General features: G+C 33.7%; 2 protein-coding genes across 2 annotated transcripts in view; both read left to right on the forward strand.

Annotated features, from left to right (window-relative positions):
- The first annotated feature begins 659 nt into the window (after positions 1-659).
- On the forward strand, positions 660-10,206 carry nos-M (nanos-M). The gene is made up of 6 exons (XM_089729110.1): positions 660-830; positions 1,227-1,275; positions 4,615-4,737; positions 5,966-6,111; positions 8,399-8,580; positions 10,105-10,206. Exons 1-5 carry the CDS (start codon positions 750-752, stop codon positions 8,573-8,575), a joined length of 576 nt encoding a protein of 191 aa, XP_089585236.1. The 5' UTR covers positions 660-749; the 3' UTR covers positions 8,576-8,580; positions 10,105-10,206.
- A 3,220-nt stretch (positions 10,207-13,426) lies between these two features.
- lama (phospholipase B domain containing lamina ancestor) overlaps positions 13,427-18,032 on the forward strand; it is a 32,487-nt gene continuing 27,881 nt past the window's right edge. Inside the window, exon 1 of the mRNA XM_028186953.2 lies at positions 13,427-13,745. The gene's annotated coding sequence lies outside the window, so the exon portion shown is untranslated. The remainder of the gene's footprint in view (positions 13,746-18,032) is intronic.

Consider the following 18,032-nt stretch of genomic DNA (forward strand, 5'->3'; position numbering starts at 1 on the left):
ATGTTTGTTTAGTCTAGAACAGATTTCAAAATTAAATTAAAATTAGAAAATCGACAGTCCAAATATCAAATATAAATAACAAGAGGTGTTGTTTCGAATTCGATTTTTAGATTGTTTATTTTTAAGTTTTGTTATTTTTATTGCTTAAATGGGCGGACGACTGTAGTTTTTTTCGTGTATTTATAGTATATATTTTAAAACTAATTAAAAATTGAAAATAAATCCAAATTTCACCTAATATGTTAGTATTAATATTAGCGATCTGTGTACTAGTTTTTTATTTCATTCTGTTTCCAACATCTGTGAGAGAGGTAAAAGAATAGTGTGCTTTTGAATGTAAGACTTTTAACTATAAATTTATCCATCCTATCCTACACTGATTAGTCTTCAAAAAAGACAGGTAAAATGCGCCACCCACCTGGAGATATAAGTTCTAAGGTCTCATTATAGTTACAATGGTTGCCCCACCCTTCAAGTCGAAATGCATTACTGCTTCATTGTAGAAATAGGCAGGGTGGTGGTACCTACCTGTGCGGACTCACAAGAGGTCCTACCACCAGGACTCGCTCTGAAAATGCTCGCTCGGATCCGTATTCGATTAAATATCAACTGTATTCGATTAATAGCATTTTTCCCATCTCGAAGTTTCGAATATCGGCTATGGGTGGGTATAATAAAAAAAAAATTGTACGTTTCGTTTGTCATCATTTGTGTGTTGCGATAAAATTATAAATCTTAAAAACTAAACAATGGATGTGCAAATACCGTTTTTAGCTCATCATTCTGTAGGACAAACTTTTGAAGAAATTCTACCATCTGCGTCTGCATACGTAAGTTCAAAAATAAAGTATTATTGTATTTTTTTTATTTATTAATTGTGCATTTCGTTATTTAAAACAACACTAAATACAAACAATTGTTTGTCCTTAAAAAAATTTACGAATCTTTAAACGAAGGTTCCAGTTGCGTTTTTTTTTTAATTAAATCATATTTAAGTGTAGGTAGTAATTTTAAACCAACATGAGGGTTAGATAAGGGCAAGCCGTTTTCTACATTAGGGGTCGACCCTAAAGTTCATTTAAAGTTTATGGTGTTCATACATACTACTGTAATACTAGTACATTTTATACTAACAAAATATACTTGTATTTTTATTATGCCTACGACTACCAAAACCGAAGAAAGTACAGTAATAGTAATTATTTAAGTTATTTAACTATTTTCAGATTAAAAAACAGCCAGAGTTTTTGGAAAGTGGATGCATTTTGAAAAAAGGTAATCCTCATATATTTGTCTTGGGTCTTTTCAGCCATAACTCACATGGTGGTGGCAATATAACATGTATTCATAATATAGCTTGATTAACTTTGCTGGCATTTGAAAGCCGCTTGTTGTTCATAAGTAATATCTCAATTTTTCTATAACGAATGCACACGGTTTCAGTATATTTATTTTTGGGAGTGTATTTATTTTTAGGCTATTTACAATTAAACGGGTATCTGAAGATTCTTTGGATGTACGACGTTATACCAGTTTTTTTTATCTCTGCTTTAGAACAGTTTCATGTTTCAAATGTAATAGTGGACTAACGGTTTTCAAACGTTGAATAAGCGATTTGATTTTATCGCAAAGTTTTTGTTGTTTTTTTTACGTTAATATGTCAGAGACTGTTGACATTTATTTACCAAACGAACAGTTATTGAAGTTTACCATAAAGTATTTCCATAAAACTTGTTAGATGAATCGCATCGGTTTTTTTACTATACAAAGTTTTTTATATACTGTTGTTTGAAATAAAAGCTCATTCATGTTATTTATAGTGACATTAATACAATCCTTCAAACGTTGTGGCCAGTTATCGATTGGAACACATGTGTTCATAATTTCTACATTGAAAAAATAGTTACTGCCAACCTTATGGGATGTTTTAGGGCCTCAAAATTATCATAACATTGATAAACGGGTGAAGATTTAGAACAGAGGACGGCTAGTCTTCAGCCCTTAAAGTGAGAAACCCTCAATTCCTGTTTCGTTTGTGTCCATAATTTCTACACTGAAAAAATCGTTACTGTCAATCTTATGGGATGTTTTAGGGCCTCGAAGTTATCATAACATTGATAAACGGGTGAAGATTCAGAACAGAGGACGGCTAGTCTTCAGCCCTTAAAGTGAGAAACGCTCAAATCCAGTTTCGTTTGAGTCGATAATTTCTACATTGAAAAAATCGTTACTGCCAACCTTATGGGATGTTTTAGGGCCTCAAAATTATCATAACATTGATAAACGGGTGAAGATTCAGAACAGAGGACGGCTAGTCTTCAGCCCTTAAAGTGAGAAACACTCAATTCCAGTTTCGTTTGTGTCGATCGATCTTTATACCCGCTGCTGAGACTTGCTGAAATTAGTACATTTTTTCTCCTACCAGACCGAAAGTTTGTGGAGTACCGAGCCGGGGTCCAGGGCCGAAGCTGTGGCGGGGTAAGGGGGCGGAGCACCCTATACTCGTAAAAAAAACAATTTAACTGTTTTTTTATTTTTTAATAAACTACTACTAATTAAATAAGAACTGTCTGAACTCATCTTTGTTCCGATTCCCAAAACCGAACTTTCGGTGTAGGTAGGAGAAAAAAGATTTTTTTGCTATGAAATGTCTTATCGTTAAGAGGCTTCATTAACCACCTTGTCACGTTTTGATACACGTGGGTCGATGTTTTGATATCTTTTTCACAAAAATATTGCTCACCAAAGCATTATTGATTTCTTTACAGAATAACTGAGAAGCCTACATAAGCTTTCATAGCTTTGAGCACTTTCGATTGTTATGTCTATGCCGTAAAATATTGAACAATAATTAAAAAAAAACACTTAACATTTTTTGTCCTAATGTATTTATTACAATTAATTTTGTAACTACTATGTAATTACGTGCGCATTACGTTAACATAATTATGTTTTTCATTTATTAAAACACTTTATAGGTTTAATGTGGTAATCATTTTATAATTTTCAACGTTTTCCTTTCACATTTTACGTTCTTCGTTTTGCTGTACATTATCTTATTTCACATGCTTTTGTACATAATTTTCCTATTACTCTGTACTATATCTTCTTTTTTGTGTGTACATAAATAAAGAAATAAATAAGAATTTTAGTTAGAAATATTACTTTTAATGAAGAAATGAATGATTAATGAAAGCATAGAGTAGCCTAGCTACAGTTTTTTCGTCCTGTTAATTTATACTTGGTATTCGATGATAACGAATCCTGAGTTTAAATTTCAGTCGTCAAATTTAACATAAAATTAGATTGTTTGATAAATAAAATAAAAGACGAAAATCGACCGAAACGCGTTTTTAATATTGTCTATCACAAGTGAAAACCGAAGTAATTTCTATTAAAATTTTACTTCTTATAGAACATCTCTATAATATTCCTAGCGTGGAATTTTAAGCTAAGTGACTTCTAAATTTATGACGAGATATAGACAATAATGTGAATTGAATTAGTTAATGTTTTGAGGTTAGTGTGCAGTTATAGGAATTCAATTAATTAACATAAAGCGAAACTAAAACTGGCTCAGCTACGTGGATGTCTCAATGTTGTTATTCTTTAATGTTTTACTCTTCCAAATAGGCAGACCAGTTCGCGGCCAACATAGTTTTCTTACCGTCTACGCCAGACCAGGTTCGCGCCGCGCCGCCAACCAAATTATTTACCTTACACTTATACAATAACATTCCTTTTAGTGGATTATCGATAAGTAATTAAGTACAATAGGCGCAACATATGCCTGTTAAATAACAAAACATATAATGCATTTATAGTACAAGTCTCCCAAGATTTACGTCAAAACAATAAGTCAAAATTAACAAATAATAAAAAATAAATAAATAATAGTGTAAAAAAAACTAACGAAATACGCTTTTATAAAAATCCAACTAAAACAGACTATAAATTTTAATTAATTTGAATTAAAAATAGTGTAAGAAAAAATGATTTTAGTGTAAAAAAGCGTGGGGTGCTTTTCAGAATATTATCAAAATAGCCCTTCTACTCATATCTGTTCATAAAATATTTATAACTACTAATACCATGCAGCCCTCGCTTTTTTACAATAAAATCATTTTTCCTTACATTATTTTTAATTCAAATTTATAGTCTATTTTTTAGTTGGATTTCTATATTTTCAATTATTTTTTTACTATTGAATTGTAATCGGTCCTTAATAAGTATACCAAATTTCGAGTTAATCCGCCGTTTTGAAGGGGGTCAAAATGATGTTCAAAGATTCCGTTACAAACATACATACGTCTGAAGCTAATAAAAGCGTATTAAAAACCATTAAAACATGAAGATTCGTAAATATAGGAGGCGCTTCATGGATTCCGCACAGGCGCTGACAAGGGTCGAGCGCGGCTTTGCGCCAGACCAGCATTTGGCCTAACATTTGTTAAATGGTTAATGTTCCAGGTTCTACTGGGATATTGCCAATTTAGGAATACATGGATGTTCGTAGGAGGAATAAATAAAAACGGTGTGACCTTAACGCACTTACCATGTGCTAAAGCACCAGTATCTTGTGAACTGAGTTTACTTACTGTTTTTCTTCTGCAGATGCCTTACAGGCTGTGAAACTGGATCCCGCAGTTTTGGAGGCACAAATAACAGTGGAAACGAGAAAAATCGATGGAACCGATTCTACACAAACTCAAGTTTCTTCACAAGGAAGTGAATTACGTAAGTTGCCCAACACCGTCACAGTTTTTTTGGGAGTCGTATCTAAACATTTACTTGTTTTTCTTATGATTGATTGGCGATTGTTTGTGGTAAACGACACGCGTGATGCCACAAAATCTGTTTTTCAAGTTCTTCAACATATCTTAAACGATTTTTTTCTTTATTTTATGATCAAATTAGACTAAGTATACTATAGTACAGTACAAAACGAATGAACAACGTTACTATTCCCATGAATGAAATCTGCTGGAGATCACGGGGTCATTTCAAATAATTCTTCAGATCATATGTTATCATCATTATCAGCCAATATTAACTCCCGTTGGCCTCTATAGGTCTCATCTAATTCGCGGCACGTTCCTCAATTTTTCTTATAATATACTCCTTGATTCGATACTCCTAATCGACTTTTTTTGTGGCGTATATACGTCAACGATCTCACGACCCACCTGGTCTAAAATGGATACCCGAGCCAATGAACTTGACAACGTGAATACCGCCACCTACCTTAAGTCATGAGTAGGATTATCACAATCGTATTGTAGAACGATTCTCTAAGCTTTCCGACTGGAACGCAAGTTTGTCTTAAGGCACTTAAAGGCAGGGTGGTTGTATCTATGCGGGCTTACATTACACCAAACCACCAGTACTGTAGTTATCAATAATTAAAATTAAAAATTACGCTAGTCGTAGTTCTCTTTTCCCAACTCATGAATTTTCGCGGTTTTATAGGTAAGATCCTCGATTTTCCGTGTCGAGTGACATAACTAGATGTTTTCTTCGATTCCGGGAGAAGCACCAATTTTAATGGTAGATTTATTTTTTCGGATCGGCTAAGCAAAATCGAAAAACATCCAACGATTGCGGAGGTAGTTTGAGGTGTAGTGTGGGAGTGGGTACCGAGAAGCAACCTTCCCTTATATATTTTAGATATATTTGTTGATCGTGATAAACATTCTCGTATTTATTTAGAAGAAAAAAAAGTTACCTATCTGTACCATTTGTGTAAAACGGCAAACAACAAGATGATATATGACAATATGATTTAAGTAAGTGTACCGAATGTGTAAGTGAAATCGTCAGGCCGCAGCCGTTTTGTATTGTTATCGAATTCTTTTTCAACGGAACATAATTCAGCGATATGCTGTTTTCGTAATAATGAATGCCTTGGTGCCTTTAAAAATTAAAAATGCAATTAAGTATTTTAGAGATTGTTTTAAAACTTCAGCCGCTGAGGCTCTGCGTGTCGACTTCAAGAAAATTGTGTCAATGCACGAGACAGCACTCCTCTCTTTGACTCCGGATCAGTATCAGTTCCTGCTAATTTACGTCGAAGCTCTTCGCCAGAAGCGAATTGGTTTACAAAAGCATTTTGTAAGTGATCCTAGATAAGATTCAGTTTATTTCATACTCGTAACTATTGTAATTTAGGGCTGAGATCAATTTCAACACGTAATACCTAAGCTTAATTTCTTGAGGCAGTGATACAACGAAACTTTTTCATGATTATTCGCCTAGTGCAAACGTACAGATTTGAAATACCTATAATAATAGGTTGGGGAAAAAGTCTTTTCGCATTATAGTATGTATGAATTTGTTATAAAATCTCTTTGTCTATCCTACTATGTGTATCTGGCTGGTTTTGGTATCATTAAAAGTTTAAATTTTAAAGAAGATTCAAATTCAAATTAGGAAAATGTGTGATTTTTATTTATTTTTCGTAATGTCGAGCTGAGTGAATCTAATGAAGAAATTCGATACATTTTAAAATTTTACTACAAAAAAGGTAAAAATGCAACGCAAGCCGCGAAAACATTTGCGATGTTTATGGATCTAGTGCAGTGTCTGTGAGAGTAGCACAAATTTAGTTTAAGCGTTTTCAATCCCGAAAATTTGATGTCAAAGATGCACGTCGCTTTGGTCGCCCTATTACGGATAAAATGGATGCTATTTTTGAAAAAGTGAAGCAAGATCAGTATATCAGTAGCTATGACGTAGCTGAAGAGCTGGGAATTGACCACTAAACAGTTTTGGCGCATTTGAAAAAAACTGGGTACACAAAAAAAGCTTGATATTTGGGTACCTCTGGTACCTCACGAGCTCACGGAAAGAAACCTAATGAACCTTGCACTCATTTGTGGTTCTTTAATTTCGACGTAATGAAATCGAACCATTTTTGAAGAAGCTGATAATTGGTGATGAAAAGTGGATCACGTAGGTACGACAAGAACGTGCGAAAAAGGACGTGGTCAAAGGCCGGTCAGGCTTTACAGACTGTGGCGAAGCCCGGGTTAACACGCAACAAGGTGATGCTGTGTGTGTGGTGGGATTGGAAGGGCATTATTCATTATGAGCTGCTACCACCAGGCAGGACCATCGATTCTGAACTCTACTGCGAACAACTGATGAGATTAAAGCAAGATGTTGAGAGAAAGCAGCCGGAATTAATCAACAGAAGGGGTCTGGTTTTTCATAATGATAACGCTAGACCTCACACATCTTTAGCCACTCAGCAAAAATTAAGAGAGCTTGGCTGGGAGGTGTTAATGCATCCACCGTATAGTCCTGACCTTGCACCTTCAGATTTCAACCTGTTTCGGTCTCTTCAGAACTCTTTAGGCAGTGTCAGGTTAACATCACGAGAGGACTGCCCAAACAAATTATTGCGGTATTTTGATCAGAAGCCCCAAAATTTCTATAGCAATGGGATCATGTCCCTACCTACAAGATGGCAAAAAGTTATCGAACAAAATGGTACCTATATACTTTAGTAAAATGTAAATAAACTATATTAAAAAATGTTGTGAATTTTCTTAAAAAATGCGAAGAAACTTTTTCCCCAACCTATTAATAAATATTATGGTCCCCTGTACTCAGCGGTATGCTAGCGAGAGAAGTTATTCCTCAACTTATTGACGTTTTAAACTACAATTTATGGAAGTGTTGAAAAAAATCTGAAAATAAGTGCGCATTGGGGATTACGTTAATTAGCTAGTAATAATAATAATAAATCAAGTATTAAAAATCCTTTACACATACATTTTATGTGTACTATAAATAAATGAAATGTAAAAAATGTCAAGAAATATCTCTATGAAAATAAAGACTGTATTTAGCAAAGTATACGAATAATAATAATACACTACATGACGATCACGACCACTCTGTCAAGAGTGACACGACTGAGAAGAAGAACGAATAACATCTTAGTCGTCAGCCAATACGAAAACTGCAAAGTTCTCGCAACGTCAAAAACAATAAAATGAAAATAATAAACGCGAGATTAAGGTGTAAAGACGTAGACACAATTAAGCCGTAGTTTTAATTGTTTCTGTGATTCGTGAAAACCGAATAATTCATTTTAGATCCGTAAAAAAAAAACAATCAAATTAATCTCGTTTTTCAAATATTCATGATAATTTTTAATTAAAATAGTAATTTGAATTAATTGTAAAGTAATGAAAAGGATAAGGAATAGTATTTCCAGATCTTTTAGCCGGCAAAAATATAATTATTTAATGAATTTAATTTAAAAAAAAAGTTTACGTACATACTAGCGGGATTTTAATACCATTTTATTATTATTATTATATTTCGTTCTGAAAAAACTATATAAATTCTGGGCTTTTAACTTCCATACGTCCAAACGTTACTTTGTTAGGAGTGCGCCTTCTGTAAGAAAAATGGGGAGTCAGTGTCATGGTACAGAACGCATGCTCTGAAGGATGGGCGCGGTCGGGTGAAGTGCCCTGTACTTAGAGGGTTCCGATGCCCGCGCTGTGGGGCCACCGGGGACCGAGCTCACACCATTAAATATTGCCCACAGAACTCCGATTAATTAAGGTAAATATCCGAATTCGTTGCAATTAGATTTATTTAATACTAGCGACCCGCCCTTGCTTCGCTTCGGAAACATTAAATTTTAGTATTGATAGTTGAGTCCCGCGATGCTAGCCGCGGTTATTGTCGTACCGCGAGTGATGCCGCGGGGCGAAGCTAGTCTAAAAAAAGTAGCCTAAGTTACTCTTTATATCGTCAGCTACCTGTATCAGTGAAAGTCCCGACAAAATCGGTCCAGCCTTTCCAGAGATTAGCCGGAACAAACAGACAGACAGACAGACAGACAAAAATTGTAAAAAATGTTATTTTGGTGTATGTACTGTATATATATTCATATGCATGTAGTAAAAAGCGGCTATATCAATATTACAAATAGACACTCCAATTCTATTTATATGTGTAGATAGCTGTACCCGTCCGCTACGCTGGGCTTTTAAAATTAACATTATTATTTCTCACCTCCACAAAGATTCTCATCATTAACGCCCCGGCAACTGGTGTAGAGAGTCCAAAAATCATATAAATATATCATAAAAATATATCCATTAAGTAAATGTATTTTCTACATGGATACCAAGTTTCAAGTCGATCGGATGCATGGTTCAGTAGTTATAACGGAACATCCGTAAAAACCACTGTAGATTTATATATTAGTATAGATTCATCTCTCTCGATCTCTTATACATACATTAAATTTTGCATATCCGAATTAAAATCGAAGAACTATATGGAAATGCATAGAATCCATACACTTTTTTTTATTTCGAAGAAATATTAAAATAAATAATGCTTGACATAGTGAGAGAGAGTATAATTTATTATATACCAAATCTAATTGACACTGGAAATCAGTCAACACACAAGTATGATTTGTACAAATGGCGGCCTTATGCTAAAACCGATCTCTTCCAGACAAGCGTTTGCATATAAAGAAATTGTAAAAAAGGTACGGTAGACATACTTTGTACTATTAGTGCAAATGTTAAGTGGATGGACACCAGTTAAGTGCGAGTAAATAGAAGACTCAAAGTGGAACTAATTAACACGAGCACTATTAAGCTAGTTAGATAGTAAATTGACGTATTAATTCATACGTATTTACATTTAACGACCGAGTATGTTTTTTCAACAATGCTATTCAGTATTAGTTATTAATATGACAACACTAGTAATAAAAGTTAATCATAAAATTTGTAAGTTTACAATGTTGGTATTCACTGTAACATGCCAGACTTCAGTGATATATTTGATAGGAAATTTACTATATTCTGTAAATGCTATTTAGCCTTGTTTGCTAGCAACAATGCGGTGTGACGTTTGGTCATTAATCTGCTACTGCCCATGTTAATAACGAACAGCCAAGGTTAAATGTCTAAGACATGCTGTATCTACATTGGATTTCTTTACAATTTTTTTGTTGTTGTTATTGAATTTATATAACTATTATATTATTATGTAAACAATATTTCTAGTTTACTGAAGATAAAACAGATTTACGTAAATCATTTTTTTGTTTCTTTATTTTAGGTTGTGGGGACACCTGTTTTTAGCTATCTGCTGCTTTGCTGTAGAGAAAAAACTCCATTTAATTTTATTTTTAAACAAGAAATAAATAATAATTACACTCCATTTTCTATTATTTCAATCAAAACATGATAATTTTTCCATTAGACGTATTCCTCGAAAAGGCAAAAGTAGGTAAAATAAATAACGATAATTTGAGCCACATGCTGTTTAGTACACAATAGCGGGAAAATTGGAGTAATTTCACGATTCCCAATGTATACTGAAAATAACTGTTCTGAAATTAGAACGGTGGCATGCGCAAGCCGAACATAAGACGACAGGCTCATTGCCCACACGAACGTTTATAAAAGAACTCAATGTAGATATTTAATTTTATTTTATTACATTAAAAATTAAAAAAATGAAGACTGTTTGGACTTATCTATCTCTAAATTACTACAACGTCATCACGGTGTTAACATATAATTGCACAGAAGCAAGAACAAGAATTTGGCATAAATAATAAGCATTCGACGTATTAAAAAATATAAAACAGTGAAAGTGTACATTCTGAATAATCATAGAGTATACATTTGATATGCACTTCACAATCGTACAATTAGCAAAACACTGAGCCGGAATTCCACTTAACTTCTCTATATGTTATGTTTAAACTCGATGCTTTAACAGGAAAAATTGGTTCGTTGTCAGCTGTGACGTTTTATACATAAATGAAATGAAGTCCAGCATGCAATTTAGGTAGGTAAGTACGTAGGCACAGTGTCGGTTTATTGACCTGGTGACGATGAGCCATGAAACCAGCGGTTGTGGGGCAGGTCGCGGCCGGGAAACGCCAGATCCGACACGTAACAAAAGGTCTTTGAACTTCACACGGAAAGTGTACGGTGAGTTATGCTCTAAAGTCGTAACACTCGTAACCTGACACTTTATCGAACGTTATCGACTCGGACTAGTTGATAACAGAAGAGTGACCGAATTCACTGTTCGAAGTTTGAAGTTCAAGGCGTTCGCATTGAGAGCCATTGCGGCAGAATAACACTCGTTTCACAAAGACACTTCACGGCCGGTTTCGTATGGCCTTCGTCATTACCAAAAATTATTATTCAACCAGCATAATCAGCTTGTAGCAATTAGACAATACTAATGTGCTGAAACTCGAACGAACAAATAGGAAGTTTAAAATAATATAATATACTGTTCGAAGTTGAACCATAATCAATATTTGATAACGTCCTGTCAGTATAAAATAATTGAAACAATTCGACATCTTCTTGATTATTTCAAAATTTACGTATGTTCAGGGTCACCTACTCTTTATTGTTGTCTAGTTTAAATGTTGTTTTTGTAGTGAGTTTGTATTTATGATTTTTTTGTTGAATCAAATAAAAATATCTTGCCAATGTTTAAATTAATTAATTAAATTTAATTACTAGACGTACCTATTTAAGTGTGTGTGGTTTGATAAATTTATTTTGTTCACAAAATATCCGGCTTGTTGATAGGCAGAGTCAAAAATTAAAATTGAACAGTAGAAACAGGATTGTTTACAAATATTATTAGCCTAAAAAACGCGTTGAATTAGTTCGAGATCAGGGTAGTCATATCATTTAGCATTAATAAACATACATAAATTAATATATTATTCATCTTACGCATGTTTTAAAAATACGCCATATTAAATCATTGCGAAGATAAATTTTGAAATGACTCCTCTTTTCAATCATTTTCTATTTTGTTACAATAGTCTAAACTGATAAATTAGTGTATCCTCCATATTTGATTGACGATAGTAAGTTAAAAATTAACTAATAATTAATATATACATATATTATATTTTTTTATCTTTGAATGATTGGTGGCCCGGATGCCTTTCCAGTTTTACCAGGACAGTTGGGCTCAGTAAAGGCTCAGTCAAGAGGGGTGGGGTTAGCTAATAGCTGCCCGAGCGCCTCCGAAGGAAACCTAACAAGAAAATGATATACTCAAGCGTCACTCATACGATTATCGATATCAGTGAATATAGCATGGGTTTCAGACAAGCGGAAATCAAACTGGTGCTCCATTGGAATCTACGTTAAAGCATTTATGAATCACTAGCGACTCGCCCTCGGTTCGCTTCGGAAACATTAAATTTATTCATAGCTCAGTCCCGCGATGTTACCCGCGGTCATTGTCGTACTGCGGGTGACGCCGCGGGGCGAAGCTAGTCTAAAAAAAGTAGCCTAAGTTACTCCCTATGTATCATCAGCTACCTATCAGTGAAAGTCTCGTCAAAATCGGTCCAGTTGTTCCAGAGAAAAACAGACAGACAGACAAAAATTGTAAAAAATCTTATTTTGGTGTACCGTATATACATATATGTATTCATATGCATGTAGTAAAAAGCGGTTATTTCAATATTACAAACAGACACTCCAATTTTATTTATATGTGTAGATGATGTCACTGGCCCACAAGTGCTGTTTACTAGTATATACTAATGTAAGCTTAGTAATAATATTACTAACGATTGATATCAAGATCTAGTGGGACATAATATAAAGGTTCAAACGTTATTATTTGTGGCGTGCTTGAAGAATATTTGCACAGGTTCTATTATACTTTTTATCATCATAGAAGCACCGTACCTAGACAGTATAATAACAATACACTTAATTATACTTACGATTATTTTTATCTATATTAGATACCCTTGATTTATAATGAATTAGACAGATTTGTCCTAGAACTGGAAATTTAAACAAGGTCCATACAAGACAAGTTTTATAATTTTAACAATCACCTTAATGTAAAAATGTTAACTTATTGTTTATTCTCAAATCTAGTACCTACATGCGGATACGTTTTTGTTCTTCACACTTTTTACATCTATTGAGTTAGACAGAGATGTCGTGTAGCTTCACAAACTTTACTAATTTCTTTCTGTGTTGTGCAGTATGCACTAGAATAAGTATTTAGCCTTGGAGTAATTATCTTTAGGCATATTGTGCATTACCATATTATATTTACATGCCAACGATGCCATAGGATAGGTACACGATTTTTGTTTGGTGTACAATACAATTTATGAACATATATTAAGTGTATAATCTATGGTTATGAACGATCTCAACGATCTGAAAAAAAATACTAAAGGATTGAACACGAATACTAGCGACATCTATTAAACTATCGGCAACTTATAATAGTAAATTCTTTTTCGATTGACGTGCTTTGTTGTTCCTTTTTATTTCTAAGTTACAGCAAATGAGAAACAGATGGCGTTAAAATATTATTTTTCTTAATTATTTATTTTCGTTTCTGGGACACGAAGACTGAAATTAGACAAAATTAAAATTTAATCGATCGATATTTAGCAAAAAATGGTGTAGTTTTAGAAGATTATATGATATTATAGAGGAAATGTTTTGGCGTATCATCAAGAAATGACGTGAAGTCGGTGCGCTTACGCTGTCACGGTCAGCGCACTATCAGAGGAGAAACACTCGTCATTTCGATGTAATCACGAGTAGTCGCGTTGCTACAGGGCTCATTGTAGTTCGCCACGAAAGCCCTTTTCAGTGCCGTTTCAAATGTAGTCGCCTTCGTATTCTTATGTCAAAGGCAGATTTCTGAGCTTCGAGAGGAAAATCGATGTTATCGTAAGTACTAATTTGGTTTTCCTTTGATTTCCATAATACAATTGACAGCATATTGCACAATTTTCATTAATAATTATCACAGTGCTTCATGAAATCATCATGGAAAAACCTGTAAGCTGTACATTACTAATATTATTGATAAATTATCTCTGCCCTTCCTTCTTTGTTGCAACTTTCTCTTTAAATCTACATAGGGTCGGGCAAAATACAAGTTCCCAAATAAAAATCGAATTGACTGTAGTAGTAAATAAAAAAATATTAAATTAGTTTATATTTTAAAACAAAATAGATTGAATACGTTCTGACAGCAAAGCAGTGTCTAGACATAAAGAACGTGACCCCAAATCGACGAATGCCAGCGAGCAGCGAGCGAGCGATGTTCCCCTCACAAGCACGTGGTTATAAAAAAATGCGGTTTAGAACATTAAATACTGTATGGCAGAGTTCAGTTTATTTTCATTAAAAAAATCTATCCACTTATAAATAACATAAAAATTCTCCGAATAGGTATACCTTGTTTGACTGATGACACATTTTTGTCCTCAAATATATTAAGTGTATAATCTATGTTTTTGTCATTAATCAGTTAAACATAACATTATTGACAGAAAAAATATGAACTGACTAATTCATGGAGAAAAGATTACTCGTACTTAATATTAATTATGGTTATAAAGTAGCGAAAATTTTGTTGAATTATTTTAGGTAATTTCAAATAATTTATACAATTGGCGAGTCTTTATACATTCACGCAACTCTAATGTTAATAATCTATGGTACTTAAGAACCTTGTTACCATGGTGATGATAGAAGCTTAAAACAAATGAAAAAATGATAATTTATGCCGAAGGTGTAACCCAATTATTTTAAACTACTAATACATAACATCATTCTATATTATATTATTATTAATTTAAATGATTGAGCTCGAGTTTTACATGTACCTATAGGTACTCTAGCATCAATTACTATAAAATACAAAATTTCAATCAAAATGTCACTTTCTATTGAAATTTTGACTATAATAAATAAATCAGCTTAATAAATTTTATTGCATTAAGCAATAAAAAGCCCACCGAACTATGCAGTCCATACGAATACATTTCATTGGTCGATGTGTCTGTAACGATAGACAGACAATAATGCACTAAGGACGTTTAAAATTAAGTCTAGATGAGTCTGATGAAGTCTTAAATGGTATATAAATATAATAGAAACATTATTCAAAAACAAGGTACAAGCCCCCTTATTCCTTAGGTGCTAAGGGCGGGCGTTCAATAAACCGAGCCTGGACCTCGAACAGAGGAAAACCTCTAATAATAAATATATCGTATATATAGTGTATTATATTTATTTATTTTGTACGATTTATGTGTACCGATAATCTGAACTAAAATAGAGATTTTTTTCTGGTTTCTCGTAATTCCATCGAATAACTAATTTTTCTAATAAAATAGGTATGTACAAAATAAATGTTCACGATTGACTTCCACGGTAAAGGAATAACGTCGTGTAAAAAAAGCAAACCCACAAAATTATAATTTGCGTAATAACTTGTGGTAGGATGTCCGGTGAGTCCGCACGGATAGATACTACCACTCTGCCTATTTCGCCGTGAAGCAGTAATGCGTTTCGGTTTGAAGGGTAGAGCATCCTTTGTACTGTAAACCTGACACCATAGAACTCATGTCTCGAGTTGGATGACGGCATTTATGTTGTAGATGTCTATGGGTGCCGGTAACCTCTTACTTAACACCAGGTGAGCCCTGAACTCGTCGATCCATCCAAGCTATAAAAAAAAACCGTTATCGTGGTCACTGTACACTGCTAGTAAACGAACGTTTTTAAAATTTATCTCGATTTTTTTAAATAAAACTTTGAAGTATCTGAAACTACAGATCGTCATCATCTGATGCGTTACAGTCGAGAATGGACCCAAGCATGGTCCAGTATTTTTTTCCATTCAGATTTATTCATGGCTTTTCTTCTCCAGATTAGCATCCCCAAGTTCTTTGTGTTTTGTTTGACGGCGTCCAACTATCATTTCTTAGGCCTACCACTATTTCTGTGGCCATTCGGTCGGCCTTCCAGAAGACGTTTCGGTACTGTAGCCTCGTCCATTCGTCCATCCATCGACAATGTGCCCTACTCATCGCAGGCGTCTGATCTCTATTATTATTTTTTTCTCCTACCTATGCTGATAGCCTTGAGAGGCTATTTCAGCTTCACCCTAACGTGTGTAGGTAAGCTCACGGGGCTCAAACCGGAGAGTTGCTAACACAGACCCTAGCAAGAGCAGTGCTTCGCAGAATCTACCACCGGATCGGAAACGCGACCCACTGAGAAGATCCGGCGAGAAAATCAGTGGGCTAGTTATGGTCTTAATGACGATTGGCTCAATGTTCATATGAAACCACAGATAAACGTTTAAAAACAAAATCTTGTCAAAAACAAACGCAAATAGATTCATACTATTATGTCGCATGCTTGCCTGTTTGGTGCGTCGGTGACGTCACGGAAATATTCTGTTCACGAATACTAATAAGTCTAGACTCTAACGGCCGTTTTCAATAACGTATCTGAGTTTTCGGATAGATAGCTATCTCCGAATATCAGCAAGAGCGTATCTATCCTTAGTTTGCGTTTCACAATCACGGATAAGTGCTATCTCTCTTTAACCAACAGTAGATAGCTTCTTCCCTCCGATTTATCCGAGCCTCTTGATACGTTTCGTTCTACTACAAATACGAAACAACATCAGGATCAAGACTTATTTTATTTTATTCTAAATTATAACTATAATTTACCCAGCATATTGGAGACTATCATAAACACATTTGTTTATAACAAAAAGTAATAAAAACATATGTAGATTTTTTTAAATTGGACGTATTGCTATTTTTATCCTAGTCGAAATTATGAAACGAAACGTTTTGACAGTCCGTTTGCCAATAAGCAGTGATCAGTTTCTTTTGTTTGTTTTTCTATTGTTTACCTACTATATTAGATGATGACTTACCTCCAAAACGCTTTAAAACTTTCGTTTATAATTCTAAATGTGTTTATAATTAAAGAGCTACAGTGAAATAAAATGAATTCTGTAAGTATCTATGAACTACATTGATAATAATAATTTTACTTTGAAAACTTTGAGTTCAAGTTTAGAAAATATATCTTTTTCAGTCAAGAAAGGCAGCACCCATGACAAAAGATGAGACGATGATTCTAGCAGAACTTGTGGCGGCGAAAAAACATTTCAATAATAAGGCAACAAATGCCACAAACAATAAATTGAAGGAGCAGGCTTGGCAAACCCTTGTAAATGATTTTAATTCGTCGATTCGTCGTTTCCCACGAACTCCATCGCAGCTTCGACTAAAATGGGAAAACTTAAAGAACGCTACGGCAACATAAGAAACAACCTTAGTAAGGTTAGTATAATTAGTTGATTGTTTGTCTCTAATAACACATTGATAAACATGATTTTTTTCTTCAGGTTGCCGTAGTATTTGAAATAATTATGCTCTTTGTTACAGGCTGGAGGTGGTAAGGATTGCAGATGAAATTTTGGATAAAGCATGCACATTGTTGTAGGTCACATATAATATTTTTAACACTTTTACAGCCAAGCGGAAACAAGATGGAAGAAAAGAAATAAATTATTAAAATGCAAGGCTAGCATAGGGACAATGCATTAGCAGAATATCTAATAGCAAAAAAGAGACTTGACTTGGAAAATAAAGAAAAGGAGATTGTTGTAGCAAAAGTTAAGTTAGATTTAGATAATTTAAAAAATTAAAAATTACTTAAAAGGAATATTAAATTTCATAAATTAAGTAGGCAATAATAATTTTATGTTAGATAGTTTTTTAAGTATATGTACAAATTCTAAATTAAATATCTTGCATGTATTAACTACCATGTAATTATCATTTTGGAAAATAAAAAATAGTCAAATTATCTTTGGAGTTTATTTTATAAATTATCTTTGGAAGCAATTATTTACAAGTACATGGTTGTATTTCAGATGTAAGTTTTGAAAAATTGTTACGAACAATTATATTATTTTCCTGTAATGTATCTGCGACTGAAATTTCTGATTCTAATTCTTCTAAATTCATACTTCTGACGATATTATGCAGCATGGCAGCTATAATAACAGCTTGCATATTTTCTAGTTTTAATCTACTTTTCAATGATATACAGGGAGTCTTCTTTTACAAACACCAATGCATCTGAAAATTATACATTATTCGCTTAAATTATTTTACAATACAGTATAACAAG

Source organism: Bombyx mandarina, chromosome 08 (genome assembly GCF_030267445.1).
Source record: "Bombyx mandarina strain Sakado chromosome 08, ASM3026744v2".
NCBI classification, from domain to species: Eukaryota; Metazoa; Arthropoda; class Insecta; order Lepidoptera; family Bombycidae; genus Bombyx; species Bombyx mandarina.